We start from the raw sequence: 14,833 nt of genomic DNA on the forward strand, positions 1-14,833 counted from the left end.
CACTTCGCCGAGAATTATTTTGGAAAATCACGGTTCATGGCTACTAAAGAAATCGCGATTCACGAGAAAAAAACAAACCATGTCACATTTCACGAGAAAAAAATTAGGCCATTCACGAATCACAAAAATACCTTTTACCGACCCTCTAAAAACACGCGTTGCGAACGGTTGGAAAGATACGATTCAAACCACTTCAGAGGTTTTAAGTTAATCGAAGTTTTACGTTAACTGAGGTTTTAAGTTAATTGATATCTCTTTTGTTGGAACCCTCAACGTAAAAGGAAATAGGGAAGACCAATACAATCGTGGAGACGGAAGGTGACAAAGGAGCAGGATAACAAAGAGAAGACATGGAGTGAGGCCGAGAAGACTGCAAAGAACAGGGTCCGGTGGAGAGCTATGCTGAAAGCCCTATGCCTCACATGGGCAAAGAGGACTATTAGTCAAGTAAGCCTGTAAGTTGTTAGGCACGATGTGTTTGGTTTTCACCTTAAATCACACTAAGCTTCGCCATGTTTACTCTATGTTAATTTATGACGTCATCGCACGGTCCGATATCTCAGTCTGGAGCCTACAGAGGAAGATTTCTCGTTTGGAACTGAAAAAATTCATTCCGAATAAAAATTATAAACAGTTAGAAACACCTTAATATCTCTGGACTCGCGCAATGCTGTATTTTAAAAACGTCCAACCCCGCAATGACATCATAATTTCCCAACAAGCTTTCCTAAAATCTGTTAAAATGAAACACGGCTGCGTGCGGGAACATTTGAAATCCGTAACTAGCGGAAATGACACGCCCAGCGTTTAAAAAAGGCAATTATTATATGGCTGTGTCTCACAAGGACTGGGAACTACCGAATTCACGAATTTGATTGGCTGAAATCGATATTGAAAGCGGTCTAGATTTTCCCATCTAGACCGACATCTGGACCGGTTACATTTTGGGGTGAAAAAGTTGCTAACTAAAATGTAAAAATATTGACTATTTTCTTCTAACGATATTTATCTATGGAAGTGCCAAATTGCCTGATGAGAAAAAAAAAAAGAGGCCGAGCAAACTTTGGCAGAATTAAGTTCGGCTCATCGCCGTTCGCAAGCAAAATGTCAGCTAGTACAAACCAGTTACATTAACCGAATTAAATTGTTATTGTTTGCCATATAATAAACATCTTATTAACTGAGCTTAGTCGGTCTGTATGGGAGAATCTTGACCTCGATCGTGTGTATAGACCTCACTGCGTTCGGTCTGTACTCACGACCTCGGTCAAGATTCTCCCATACAGACCTCCTACTCGGTAAATAAGAGCTAACTAATAATCGACTTCTAATCGCTGTAACAGTTCAACGCCATGACTGAGAAAATTACGAACGCGCCACTCACAATGAACTGGGTAGTTTTTCTTTTCAGTCATATAATAAAGAGTGCTATAGTTATCATACTTCCTTGAAGACGATCAAGGCTAAATACCTTCACACTTATTTCATTCTTTTTTTGTGTTTAAGCTTTAGGTGATCGGTAAATATGATGTATATCGATACGTGCTAAATATCTTATTATAACATGGAGTTATTATAAACTGATCAATAAGAGCAGTTCTCCAATGAGTGTCGTAAAACCAAAACCAACGTAATCACTCTAGCCAATCACAAATAATACAGACAATCCAATGGAGCAATCAAAACTCGAGGTAAATACGTGTTACTGACGAGAAGCGCGGGAAAACGCTTGCGAGCAAATCATGATTGGTGTTGGTTTCATCAAATTCTGATGGATGACGAAGTGGAGCGAGTTTTGTAAGCCAATCGCTAGCATAGTAATGTAAAACAACTTATTTTTCGATACTCAAGCTGAAATCGCTCTATTCAGCTTAAAGTGATAAATAGGTTTATTTTTTCTTCCAAACCGAGCGGAAATTCCAATTCAATGAGCCAATCAGAAGGCTATAGCAATTTGGTAATGGCATACAATACCAGTTATTTAAATGTGAGACAATAAATATCTCTATGATGCGACTGGAGCCGTTAACTGAAATTGTAGTCTTTAAAGGTTTGATATGTTTTAGTATCATTTCATTAAATGAATGAAGAGTTATTATAAGGCACTAAATAGTAACCTAATTTTAGCTTGCAAAATGATGATATCTCCAAGATGCATGGATATATTTCTTGTACCGTTATAACTTAAAGTTCTGCTTAAATCAAGTGATATAATTGGGAGGGGAGTGAATCTAACCATCCGTGTCATTTTTCATTACTTTTTTCGTCAGATTCGTCGATCCGCCGATATTTTTGTTCAAATCCGGAACCGCATACTTTGAAAAATTTCTGAGGCGTATTTTTACTGCAACGGAGTATGTAAGATGTAAGTTTTTAGTGTGGGTTCTAATGCCCTTCTTTTCCTGGGTGGGTACAACTTCAGATAAGCCTTACAAGCGTGTGCAGCACCAAAGAGCATGGGTTTCGAGTCGTTTTTGTATGAAAGAGGTTATATGCACCTCGACCATTTTGGTCTGCAATAGGGTTTAGTCTGTGGGCACTGGCTAGAATTAGGTATTTTGTCATTGTTGTCATTCATCTTTTGAGAAGTGAGGTGTAATTAACATCGCGAATTCGCAGCCCTTGTCACAATGTTTACCTAAACAGACGCATTTTCTCGATTTATCAGGTCGAATTTAGTAAATATGTAAAATTTCATAAGAATTCGTTGCAAACACATGGAAACATGGGAGCCCAAACTTGTCATATTTTTAAAAGAAATGTATGCCAGGAGTCTAACGCTCGCCCCCTGCCATACGTTTCTTTGTAAAAATTGGCAGGTCTGGAGGCCCACATTTTCATGAGTTTACAATGGATTCTTATTAACTACATTTGTCATGATACATTGATATAATTATGGACATGGGCTTTTGTTTATATGAAAAACACAAAAAATTGTTGATAGTATGTGGTATCAAGTCAAAAGATCCATTAATGAATGAATCTTGGCCTAAACATAAGTAACTCTGTACTGCTTCGGGATTATTTCAGAAGTTTTTGAGACACCTTTGAACAATCTAGGACACTAGTGGACAGGCACGAAGGCCCTCAGCGTATTTTAGAAATCGATCATTAACTCGCGTTCCTAATCTTAAGAAATGAATAATTTAACAGTTTTGCAACTAAGTTTTGTGTAAAGGTTTATCGGTAAACTGGTATATGTGGATAACATTGTCTGGCTATAGATTGTATCGCTGAGTTTTACTTAATTAAATACTAATCAAATAAATGGTAGTTATAATGCGGTTACATATTGTGAATATAGTCACGTCTGTATTGGCATTCGCAGTTCCTTAATTCTTCTTTGGTGATTCAGTAGTCTTGGTTTTAAGAGATTGCGTCTCACATGCTGAGTGCTGGGCTCTAAAAAGAAAATATCATGATATATTGTAAAAACAAGAAGTTGCACCACAAAAAAGACTTCAATCTTCCTACCCTCGTCACCATTTGATTTGGAAGCTTGTCCTTTTCAACATTCTCTTACTCAAACATAACTCTTAACTTTTACTCTCATCAATACACTTCATGTGTACTTCCGTCAGCCTTAACGTACTACGTTCACTGAATCCAGTTTCATTGTTCTTTCGTTAAATACATCTACTTATTCGAACGATAAATAATTCAAGAAAGTAGTGGTAAAGTTACGGTCTTTATTCTGGTGAATTAGACTCATTTGTTGTGGATTGGATGGAAACTTTTAAATGCATATATTTGACCGTGAAAGCCTGAGAACTGACAGAACGCCCTGTGCTGAGTCTGCTGATAACATGCCCATTGCACACGTTTCCACATTTGGTTTAGTTTCGTTCTCGTGATCTTTATACTTACAGGGAATTCTGTCGAGTGCCCCTCACTGCATGTCGTACCATGGTAACAGAGGTCATGGCCACAGAGACTGGAAGCGTAGATAGCTCTGTCTGTGTCCCTTGGTCACATTTTGTTTTGTTGGGCTTAGTGGCTTTACAGTTTCGTTTCTTTAACTCCGGCATTGTGTCACCATCACCGGTTTTACCCTCACCACTTTTAAGAGTAACTTTGATTGCTCCACTATCTTTCGCTGAAGACGCAATGGAGGGCGTCTCGATTTCACCTGTTTGCAGTTCGGTTTTCAGTATGTTTTTGCTAGCCATATCACGAATTTCTCCTTGCAAGTCATTGAGAGGGAGGAGCAAAGCCAGGCAGCAAGTGAAGGACCATTGCGGATTTTGGCGCCATTCCTTGATGTACTGATACAAGGACGCTAGGTATTGAACTAAAGGGAGAAAAACACCATAAAAATAATAAGTTTCTTTTTCCACACAATAAGGGGCAGGGATCATAGGGATTGAGAGATATAGCTTGTTTGACGTTGTACGCTTTAGTATCTCTAGATTGTTTATAACAGGTTATTTCTATATGAACGTATAAAACTTTTCTACAGTAGAGCCAATATCTTTTTCGTGGCGGGATAGTAATATGCCGAGATTTATTTGGGTTTACTGACCGTGAGAACTAAAAAGTCGTCTTTGCTCCACTAGAAAAAACTTAACGCATCAACGGGAAGATCGAAGATATATAAATGATGATGAACCAGTGAAAACGATGGGAAGAGATAATTCTTTGAAGAACGAAATCTAGCTATAGCCATAACTTAATTAACTTTCGTGGAGTTTTCAGCCAAGGTCAATAAGGATGCCGAAACAAACCTACCGTAAGAATGTTTGTTAAGAGCTAAAGAAAAAAAACCCTTGACAAACGTTATTGTTTTGAGGTTAGCAAAATTAAAAACAATGAAATGTATAAAATGTCGAACAGAGTGTTTTAGAATACGAGAAGACTAGGAGATGTCATCGCAGCAAATAACAACAAACGCCTTCAAAATTTTTATCGGGAACTTTTACCACAAAAAGTTGTCCACAACAGTTCACAGTTCGTCTTAGAGTTTCACTAAACTTTGAGCTCTTTTGTTGATCACCAGATACATCACGCGGCTTTCTTGGACTAATGCACATCCTACGCGCAAATTTACTTTTTTACAATAACTGTCTAATTTCTCGCGCGCTGATTGGCTCATTTTTATCATCAATAAGAATACAGACCGATAAAATTTTAATTTATGCAAGCTTTCGAGTTCAACTTTCAGCTGTCAAACTGTCAACTTTTTAACCAATGAGAATGGGGCTCGTGGTTCCACAGCCACTTTGACAATGTTATGATGCAATTTATCATCAATAAGAGGACAGACGCATAAAACACTGACGTCAATCTGTTAAGTCGAAGACTTTATGCAGACTTCAGAGTCAGAGAATTTTTGGGGAGATTTTATCTTACTGTCTAGGTATATACTATGGCCTTAAATATTGGTCCTGAGAGAAACCGTTAGGCCTTGGGCAGACGTCGAATCTTAGTCGAATTTAATTCCTCGAACATATTAATTTTGAAATACGCACATGAATGGTGCGACGTTTGCTGCAATTAAATTCGACTCAAATTAATTGGTTTAACTCTAGCATAGGTTCGACTTGCCAAGTCGGATAATGCAACAGTGGTTCGGCGTTTCAGCAAACGCCGCTCTAACCACGAGCTGAACTCAATTCAAACGTCACAAAAATACATACTCCTCCATCTGCCAAACGCTATCTCCCACCCCCTCCCCCTGACGAGCATGCGCATGGTGCTGACCAAAACGAGCGCGGCCTCTGGGGACGAGAATGCCAGAAGAGAATGTCGAAAGTCATTGCTGACATCGCACAGCGTGATGGAAATGTGTTGCTCCTGTTTCATTAACACTAAATATAAATGCTTGAGATGCGAATTGCTTACATGCAATAAATGCTCAGTGTTCGAAGAAAACGAGAACGTTGAGGGATAGACAGCCACTAAAACGTTACTCTCACGAGAAGAAAAGGCCGCTCCCCCAACTGCAAGTCAATAAATGATAATACAAGTCTATATTCATAATGGAACTCGCAAAACTATTTTAGTATCGACATGGTTATTTGGCCTTAGAGTTACCGACACGATCGCCAAACAAAGGATTTCGTTGAGACCCATAAGATATTTAGTTCACTTACCATCGAACGGGTATTCATAGACAAATTCAGATATTCTTTCTGGGTTGCATCTAGTCAGCCAATAGGAATCCATCGAAGTAGTTTTACGAGGATGAGGATGTACGGACTAAGAGCTAGATGAAAACGGTCTTTCTTTCCGAAACCTTGACCTTTCTTCCAAATATGGTTATCAATATAATTCAATCTAATTATTGATGTTTTAAGGTACGATAGGTACAGTACAGAATTTACATTGGGGAAAGTTTTGAAAGGAACATCTGTCCAGATGTAGCACATAGACTAATTGATCGATCTAGTTAATCTGGATTTTTTTAATTATAACTTAAACCAATGGAAATAATAGATACATCAATCTTTCGCATGAAAAACTAATTTTGTCCTCATGCACAATACATATCTTTTGTAGTAGAAACCAATAGCGAAAGACAACTGTATTTACCTAAGTTAGTACATAAGTAACGCGAAAACTGTTGTAAACCGATTACCAAAATCAGCTTATACTATGAGGTAGTGTGAAGTACTGTCAAGAATAAAGATTTGTTGAGTTCCAAAGAAGTTTCCTGGTTTTCTACTGTGTCGTCGCTGGAGTAGAGCATAGAAACAAGTTCCCTGTGCCTCTGGCATCACGTAACGAGTGCCGGCTGTCAAGCCAGTGGCTCAGCGGAGTTATTCCCCGCTCCGCAACGTTTCTCAGCGAAGATCACTATTTGCCAAACCATTTATCCGTTCACCCGTCAAGTGTTTTAGCTGTTAATCTAGATATTTGCCAAATTCCCAAGTGCAGGCAAATACACGACCAGCGAGCCGTAAGACTTATCGTTACATTGCATACTGCGAGGCTTGTGACAGGGACCTAAAGAGAGCCGTGCCGGGTCTACCGTTGTCTGAAGAGAAGAGTATCGGCATTTCGCTAGCAAGTCCTAGCAGTAACTAGTCGCGCATAGAGTGAATAGCACGGGGAGACGTGCTTATTCCCGTGTTTTAATGAAGTGCAACTTGTGAAGTAGGATGACGCAGGTTCGACGTTTGCTACCACGCTGGAATTAAGTCGACTCTTTAGAATTAAGTCGACGTTTGCCCTAGGCCTTAGTTTTGTTTTTCCGAGATTTTAGAAAGAAAAAAACAATGATAAGAACGCATAAATAAGAACACCCATTAGATTCAATTAAACTCCAGCTATATAACGACCCCAACTAGCCACCTCTATTGCGGGAAACAATTGTTAACTAAACTTAACAAGTTGCAGTTCTCAACGAGGCTTCAAATAAACATGAAAATAAGAAATCATCGAGATAATATTTGGTAAACCAATTTATTCCTTAATGGTACATCTTACCAGCAAGCTGGCCAATCACTAACGTGTTTGCCCCAATTATCAATATCTTGAATGTCAGTGCCTCTGTGTCACGGTCAATCAAGCCTGGTATATTCTCGGCTGGAATTCGACTTACGGCTCCAATACCCAAGTTGAAAACAGTGACGGCGAGAGATGTAGACATCAATCTGTTCTCGAACGCATCTTGGATGGGTTTGACCCAACAGAAAACAATTCCATACATTCCAGCGACGACCCATGCCAAACCAATGTAGGATCGGCTCTCTTGTCCCACGAGAAAGAGAACAGATGTCAGGATTACCTTACGAGACATTTCAACCAGTTCCCAATACCATGAACGAGGTTGGTAGTTTTCAAAGAGAAAACCCAATCCTGTGATCATTTCTGTGCTAGATCCTGTATCCCTGTTCGTTGAGGCTAATGCTAATCTGCGTTTTCTCCAGAGGGCGATGAATGAGGCCGCAGGTAAGGCAATGATATATGCGGTAGAAATGTATGTCACGATGAGCAAGTAGTTGTACTTTGCTACTTGGCACTGTACGCTGTAATCTGCTTCGAGGTACGCTTTGCATAGTTCTTCTTTTTCATCTCTGCAAAGTTCTCGGCAGGCAAACGGCAGGACACTGGCTCTCTTGGAACACGTGCTCAGATAAGTGACATACATGAAGAAAAACAAGTTCTTGTACACAAACTCTTTTGTCTGTGAGATTCTGTTTGACTTTTCTTCGTCATCAAGGTTTTGATTTTTTAAGATGATTAACTTGTACATCCCGTAAACAATTCCAAAAGTGCCAATGACAGCGAAATTCAATGACATAATCAGGCACAAGTCTCCAAAGGCATCTAAGTGTAATCCCGGAGAGAGGCAGTTAACGGGTGTTATCTGAAATAAATTCATCTGGAGTATTCCTGAATACTTGGCGATAACTTCCAAAGATCCTGGCCATTTTATGTAAGAGAAAGCCTCCAGTAGGCCATTAGTAACCTGATAAAAGCCGATGACGATCTTAAGCTTGGAGAATAACATGTCTACTAGGAAGCGTCCGCGGTACTTATCAGTGTTTCTTTTGGTCTTCCACACCAAAAGTACAACGATGATCAACAGAATAGTTACTATGATTAACAACTGTCCTGCAATCCACTTCTTTGATGGACATTGTATGCATACCTGCAGCTGCTTATAGCATCCTGTACTGCAAACTCCACAGAGTGGCCCTTCGTACCCGTTCTCACACAGTGAATCCAAACCACCTTTACAAGATTCTTCTACTGGGCACTTGTAAGGCGTTGGAATCGGAAAAGGGAATTTTATGGAGGAATTATCCAATGCTGGTGAGGATGCCAAAAGATTTTTGATAAATTCTCTGTAGCGCTGTTTGTATGTCTCGTTACTCCATTGCCACCAGTGGCCTGTTTTCAAAGAAGCGTAGTCATCTTGGCATAACAGTCCACCTTGACCACATTTGTAGCATTCCTCAAATAGATGAGTTCGATAATAACCTTCCAGGCACACACAAGCACGATATCCAGCGAAAAAGTCAGTTTCTGTACCTGGTAAAGATTTAAGGTTGTGTCAGTCTTGTTCAAAATTTTCTCTCCAAACACTGATAATAGGTGCATAACATAGAAAAGTTGATAATCAGCCTCAGTAGTACGGCCCGATTTGCAAAAGACCTCAGTAGAGAAATGTGGTCACTGCGCATGTACCAGCTGTAAAAGTTTAAAAAAGTTTATTTTAATCCGTAAATGGGGTAATCTCGTGGATAATTGGTAAAAAAAAGAAATGACAAAAGTTTTTAATTCTAAATCCTGTGGAGTTCAACAACAGTCGTGCACGGATACAATGTTTAAACATGGTTACAAAGAGAAATTGAGAAATGTTTATCCTTTCAAACATGATATGGCCTCTATGAAACCCTTTCGAATTGTCCTCTCGAGCAGTTTAAGGCCTGGGTCAGGAATGTAAAATAGAATTATGGTTGGGCAGCTATATCACTTGTTATATTTGTTTTACCAAGATGAACGTTTCCTTGATTATAAAACTGGGCGTCCTTCCTTGCCTTAACATATTATTTTGATCACGTGACGTGTCACCTGATCATTTTTTTTTCAGTTTGGTAAATCGGCGAATTGGTGGCGAATTTTTATTCTGTTGATCAATAAATGAGCGTTTTCGATGCATATCTAAATTACCTTGCTACGTTTGGAATGATCTTCTTTGATTTCGTTTTTGAAGATATAAACGATCAAAAGTCGAATTTTGTTTAAAAAAAAAACGACGTTTGACCCTATAAATTTTTTCTGCGAAAAGAGGGACGGTTATTCCAAACGTGAGAGGATGGAGAGCTGAACTGTAGCTTTCTAAATCCTGCATCGTCCCAAATGGACTGCACAAGAGTTTCCTTCATCGAGAATCGATTGAACTTCAAACAAACTAGGCCATAATTATGAGTTAGCGAACACTCAACATGTTGTCGTTACGTCAATTATCAACCGGAAGCCACGCAAATAAATTTCTTCCGCGCTGGCGAATCACAGACAGTCCTGATATTTAGCTAGGCCAAGAACGCCTAAAATTGATAAAACAAGGAAATGCTACTGACGATCAGCGCTTGACCTCATGTTCTTCACTGCTCGTGGCCATGGTTTGCTCGCAAATAACAATGTCCCGGATGTACTTGAGTTTTATCGAGCGGGAAATGCCAAATCCAGACTTCAACAGATTTTTTTCTTTAGCCAAATCAAATTTCAGACCAAATAACGCCAACAACAGCTAGAAATGTCTAGTCCATTGCAAGTCTAAGCCCTAAACTGATGTGGCTAAAGCTCTTTGCTGTCTAAAACAAGCACAACATTATCGCCACAATGCAAACGGCCTAATATTACGGGGCTAAATGACGTCCCGTTTCAGTCCCGTTTCATGTACGATAATGGACGACGCTTGCTAGCAAATCGTTAGACTTGCACCTTCATTGGACTTTATGATGTCCTCTGGCCAGACTTCCTTTAGACAGCAGTTATAGAACGCTAATCGGTCGACTTCTTCTCAGAGTCATCGCGCAAACTGAAATTCAGACGAGCGTAGCCTGGGCTCACCAATTTAAAAAAGTAAGGGAATGGGGGGGGGGGGCGGGTAGGGCTAAATAATAATAATAAATAGATAACAGCAAGAAGTTCTTTACATTTCATGCTAGGTAAGCTCTACAAGCTGCTGCCATTAGGAAAGCATCCCCCCCCCCCCCCCCCCATCAAAAAAAAAAAGAATTCACAAGCTAACGGAATGGAGGGGTTCAAATCTGCCGGCATGTTTTTGGAAAATCAGACAGATATGTATTCTACTTTTTTCTGAAACCTCTGTAAAATTAATGTTTGTGAGAGTTTAAATTAAAATTGAATTGAATTAGAGATGTTGTTCAATCCGAACGCAGTTAAGTTAGTCATGTTAAAAACAATTCGCGGCAATTACTTAATGGCTTCAAATCCCCAAATCTTTAATATGATTGGCTTATTACTTGGCTAACCTCTTGATACTTTTTTTAGCGGACGTACAGCTACTTTATTTATTAATTTAAGTAAGAGATTACTTTGCTGTATGAAAAAAGTTAAGCAACTCAAACCTGAACGGTGTGCGTATTCAAACAAAAAGTTCGCGACACTTTCATTTAAGGTTTCTTTATCAAAACAAATAAAACTTATAAAACTTGTAAAATAAAAACAGGTGTCATTTGATGGTCATGGCCGGTCTTTCTAAAGAAAAAGAGAAAAAAAAATTTTCCTTTGGTTTTGAAATGTCCTTAACTCGAGCATACAAAGCTTTTACCGCCGGCAAATCGCATTTATGTACCAAAACATGTTTACCTTGGGGACATGTCTTGCAATCAAGGACTGATTTTCCTGGAGTTTGGTCATATGGAACATAAGAGCCATTTGGACATTTCTTGCAGTCTTGGGCCACATAACCAAAATCGTCAGAATAAAAACCACCTGAAAACATCACAATATCATTATATGAATTTTTGCAGAGCTATTATTGGAAGAGGGAAGAAAACAACCTCAGAAAAAGCAGAGGCGTTAAAGACTTCATAAAATATCTAGTAGGAGAACGAACAAAAAAAGCCAGCGAAGTCTCAAGCATTACAACTTTTTTTATAGACTCCTCGTCGCGCTTTTGATTTTAAAGATTGTTGCTGAAAAAATGTAACTAGTTCATATTAATTTTTATGTAAAGTGATGGAAGCAATAAAATTCAGTTCAGTTCAGCTCAGCGGATATTGCATGCCCGCCACAGGTTTCGCCTTTGGCTGTCAATAGTATAGTTGTGACTGACTCTTTTCTGAATATCATAAAAACCAACTGAATCGTTACTGAATCACATTTATAGAGATTCTGTGATCGGAGATACGTGACTCGACATGATAACCCTTGGCCACATGACCATGCTCTTCTTATGACATGACCATGTGGGTATCCGAACACTTTCCACGGATGAATTATAAGCTATAAAAATTTAAGCGTGTAAAATGTGCTTGTAGCCGATATAACGCGCGCTGTGATTGGCGAATTCTGGGGCATTATTCTCCCGTAATGCCCACAGGCCGATTATGGGTCTGGAAAAGCAAAGCAAAAAGCCATATAATAAACAACTTATTAATCTCGAACGTTCGATTTTTTACGGGAAAATCTCAAACCTCGGCCTTGCTGTATTGACCTCGCGATCGCTCGGTCAATACGGGAAGGTCTCGGACAGACAGACACATACATAGTACATTCTTTAACAACCTGAAATAAGTGTCTAATGGACAAACCTAATGCACGTCAAGCAAACAAATATTGTTTTCACTTCCAAGTGCGGCTGTCCCTGTTTATAGGCTTAGGGTTATGTGTGTTGCAAACCAATGAACTGGAGACAATGAAGAGGACAAGACCTTTGCAGAAGAAATCCCTACATTTGCCTTTGTAAAAGAATTGCTCTAAGAACGTCACTAAAGCTGTCAAAAGGGCTAGAAATAAAATGAAGCACAACTTTGGCAATGTTCTTTTTTTTATTTTCTCAAAGACATGCAAAAAAATTACCCTTGTCAAAATAAAAAAAACTACCAAGAGGAAAATATATAAGCATCTTAGCGGCCATTTCTTTAGGTCGTTTAACGCTTCTTAATTACCTTTTACTGGCCACAAATCTAGAAAGCCGAGGTTAGATACCTGGAGAGCATTCCGTGCATCCTTGAATTCTTTCTGAGGAAGAGTTAGAAAATGTTCCCAGTGGACATGGTAGAAGTGTGACATAATCCCAGCTATTGTCAGGTACTTCTCTGAATCCTGTGGTCAACAGAACTCCAATAAGATCATAATGCATCCATATGTTGAGTTCGATAGCCTCTGTGTATGAATTATCAGGATTCCTGGGAAGTAAACGTTTGTTTTCTTATGAGAAGCAACAACGAATTCTTAACACGGTATGAGAGCTTGGTTGTCGGGAACATAACTGAAACGCCTGACAGATTATAAAGAATGCGGGAGGGGGGTGTGGAAATGTCGTCGAGTCGTCACGACTCGAGACGAGCCGATACGACTCGTTGCTTCAAAAAGTCGACTCGACTTACCCAAAGTGAGTCGGGTCGTCTAACTTTGGGGTCGACTCGACTCACCGGAAGTTATGTCGCGAAGTACAAAACGTAGTCGTCTCACGTTATAACGTACTCTACTTACCGGAAGTTTAAGGAGTAATTGGTGTTATAAAGAGGATCGGGCAGGCCAGGAAGTAAAGGTAGAAAGTAACGAGTATGCACGACTCGACACGATTCTTGTTATTATTTATATACTGCTTCAAGAAAAGAAGAAGAGTTTTATTTGGATGCCTTCTTAGTGATTCTGACAAATAGAATTAAAATTGAGAAACATAAATCTAAGTCACGAATTAATATGTAAGAAAGCCACCTATTGTAGCTAATGTCCTACATGAAAGTAATGTAAGATATTAATAAATTGTAAATAATGTTAGTATATTGTAAGTTTTGTTAGTATTGTTAAATCATAAGTTATGTTAGCACTGTAAGTAGAGTAGGTACTTTTTGTATGTAATGTAATGTTATTGTTGCAATAAAAAATCGTGTTATTGAATAGTAGAGTAGACAGGGCAAGACGGCGATGTGGAGGGGGTAGTAAAATGTCGTCAAGTCGCGACGAGTTGACAGCCTAACCCTCAATACGATACAATACAATGCAATACAATACTGTATTGTATTGTATTGAATTGTATTGTATTGTATTGTATGGCTCTGTCTCACAAAGACTGGGAACTAACAAATTTACGAATTTGATTGGCTGGAATCGATATTGAAAGCGGTCTAGATTTTCCTATCTAGACCGGCATCTAGACCGGTAATGTTTTGCAGCGAAGAAGTTGCTGCTTTGGTGGAGGTACAGTTTGTTTTTGGAAAAACAAAACTCGTTGGCCTTCAATTCATCAGTATAGTGATCTAAAAGTTCATCAGTAAATTCCTTAAAATACCCTCGCATCTGCCATTTTTAACCCATAGTACTTTAATAGTTGCCAATCCCCTTTCCAATAAATAAAATCCCCAGACACAAAACCGCGATCCGGTCCGCGATCCGCTTCCGTCGGTCTAATATCCTACTCTGCTGGCCCACAATTGAAACCAATTTGCGTGATGTTCCTGCGATGCATTCCTTTGAAAATGAAATACTACATCGACACGATCAGAGAAAAACTTCGGCTAAAAATACGTAAGTTCGATTGAAAGTTATCAGACTTGATGGAAATGAACGGTTGCTTTCGCCTTCATCAGTTCTAAGAGCTTAATCGTCTTCTATTAAATTCGCCGATAGATGGCAGCAATTAACACAACTTTCTTCAAATAAAGCTAAATCAAAACATGTCGAGCACACCTTTTCACCCAACGAGTTTTGTCCCGTGTAGACTCTAAATCGGAATGGCACGACACCACTCCAAGTTCATCTCCTACTGGAGGAGAATTTGAACTAACTTACACTCCATGGTTCCTTACTCGATGCTGTCAACCTGTTTTGACTCGTAACCACTTGATGGAATTTTCTATCTACCCTTCACATCGCCTTCAATGAACTTTTATGTTAAGAATCACTCCGTCGACTCGTCACGACTTGACGACGTTTTTGTACCCCCCTACACATCACCTTCGAGACGCTTTTATACAAGTCTCACGCTGTCCACTCGACTATTCCATAAACACGAGTAGTGTCGACTCGAGACGACTTGACGACATTTTACTACCCCCTACACACCGCATTCAAGGCGCTATTAATTTCAGCGAGTGAAGAACGCAATTTGAGTTCGTTTTCGGTGCGTTTTCAATGTTTGTCGCTGAAATTTGGCGGGAATGTTGCCCGATAATCAGGCAAAAAA

At 39.3% G+C, this 14,833-nt stretch overlaps 1 protein-coding gene across 1 annotated transcript; it reads right to left on the reverse strand.

Moving 5' to 3' along the window:
• Positions 1–3,171: 3,171 nt before the first annotated feature.
• Positions 3,172–12,784, reverse strand: LOC145485609 (uncharacterized). Its single transcript, XM_081464249.1, has 4 exons — positions 12,631–12,784; positions 11,287–11,412; positions 7,429–8,979; positions 3,172–4,291 (listed from the first exon to the last, which is right to left on the reverse strand). The coding sequence occupies exons 1-4, from the start codon at positions 12,782–12,784 to the stop codon at positions 3,864–3,866; spliced, it is 2,259 nt and encodes a 752-aa protein (XP_081320375.1). The 3' UTR covers positions 3,172–3,863.
• Between the last annotated feature and the right edge of the window lie 2,049 nt (positions 12,785–14,833).

The sequence above is a fragment of the Orbicella franksi genome, chromosome 4, assembly GCF_964199315.1.
Source record: "Orbicella franksi chromosome 4, jaOrbFran1.1, whole genome shotgun sequence".
Lineage (NCBI taxonomy): Eukaryota > Metazoa > Cnidaria > Anthozoa > Scleractinia > Merulinidae > Orbicella > Orbicella franksi.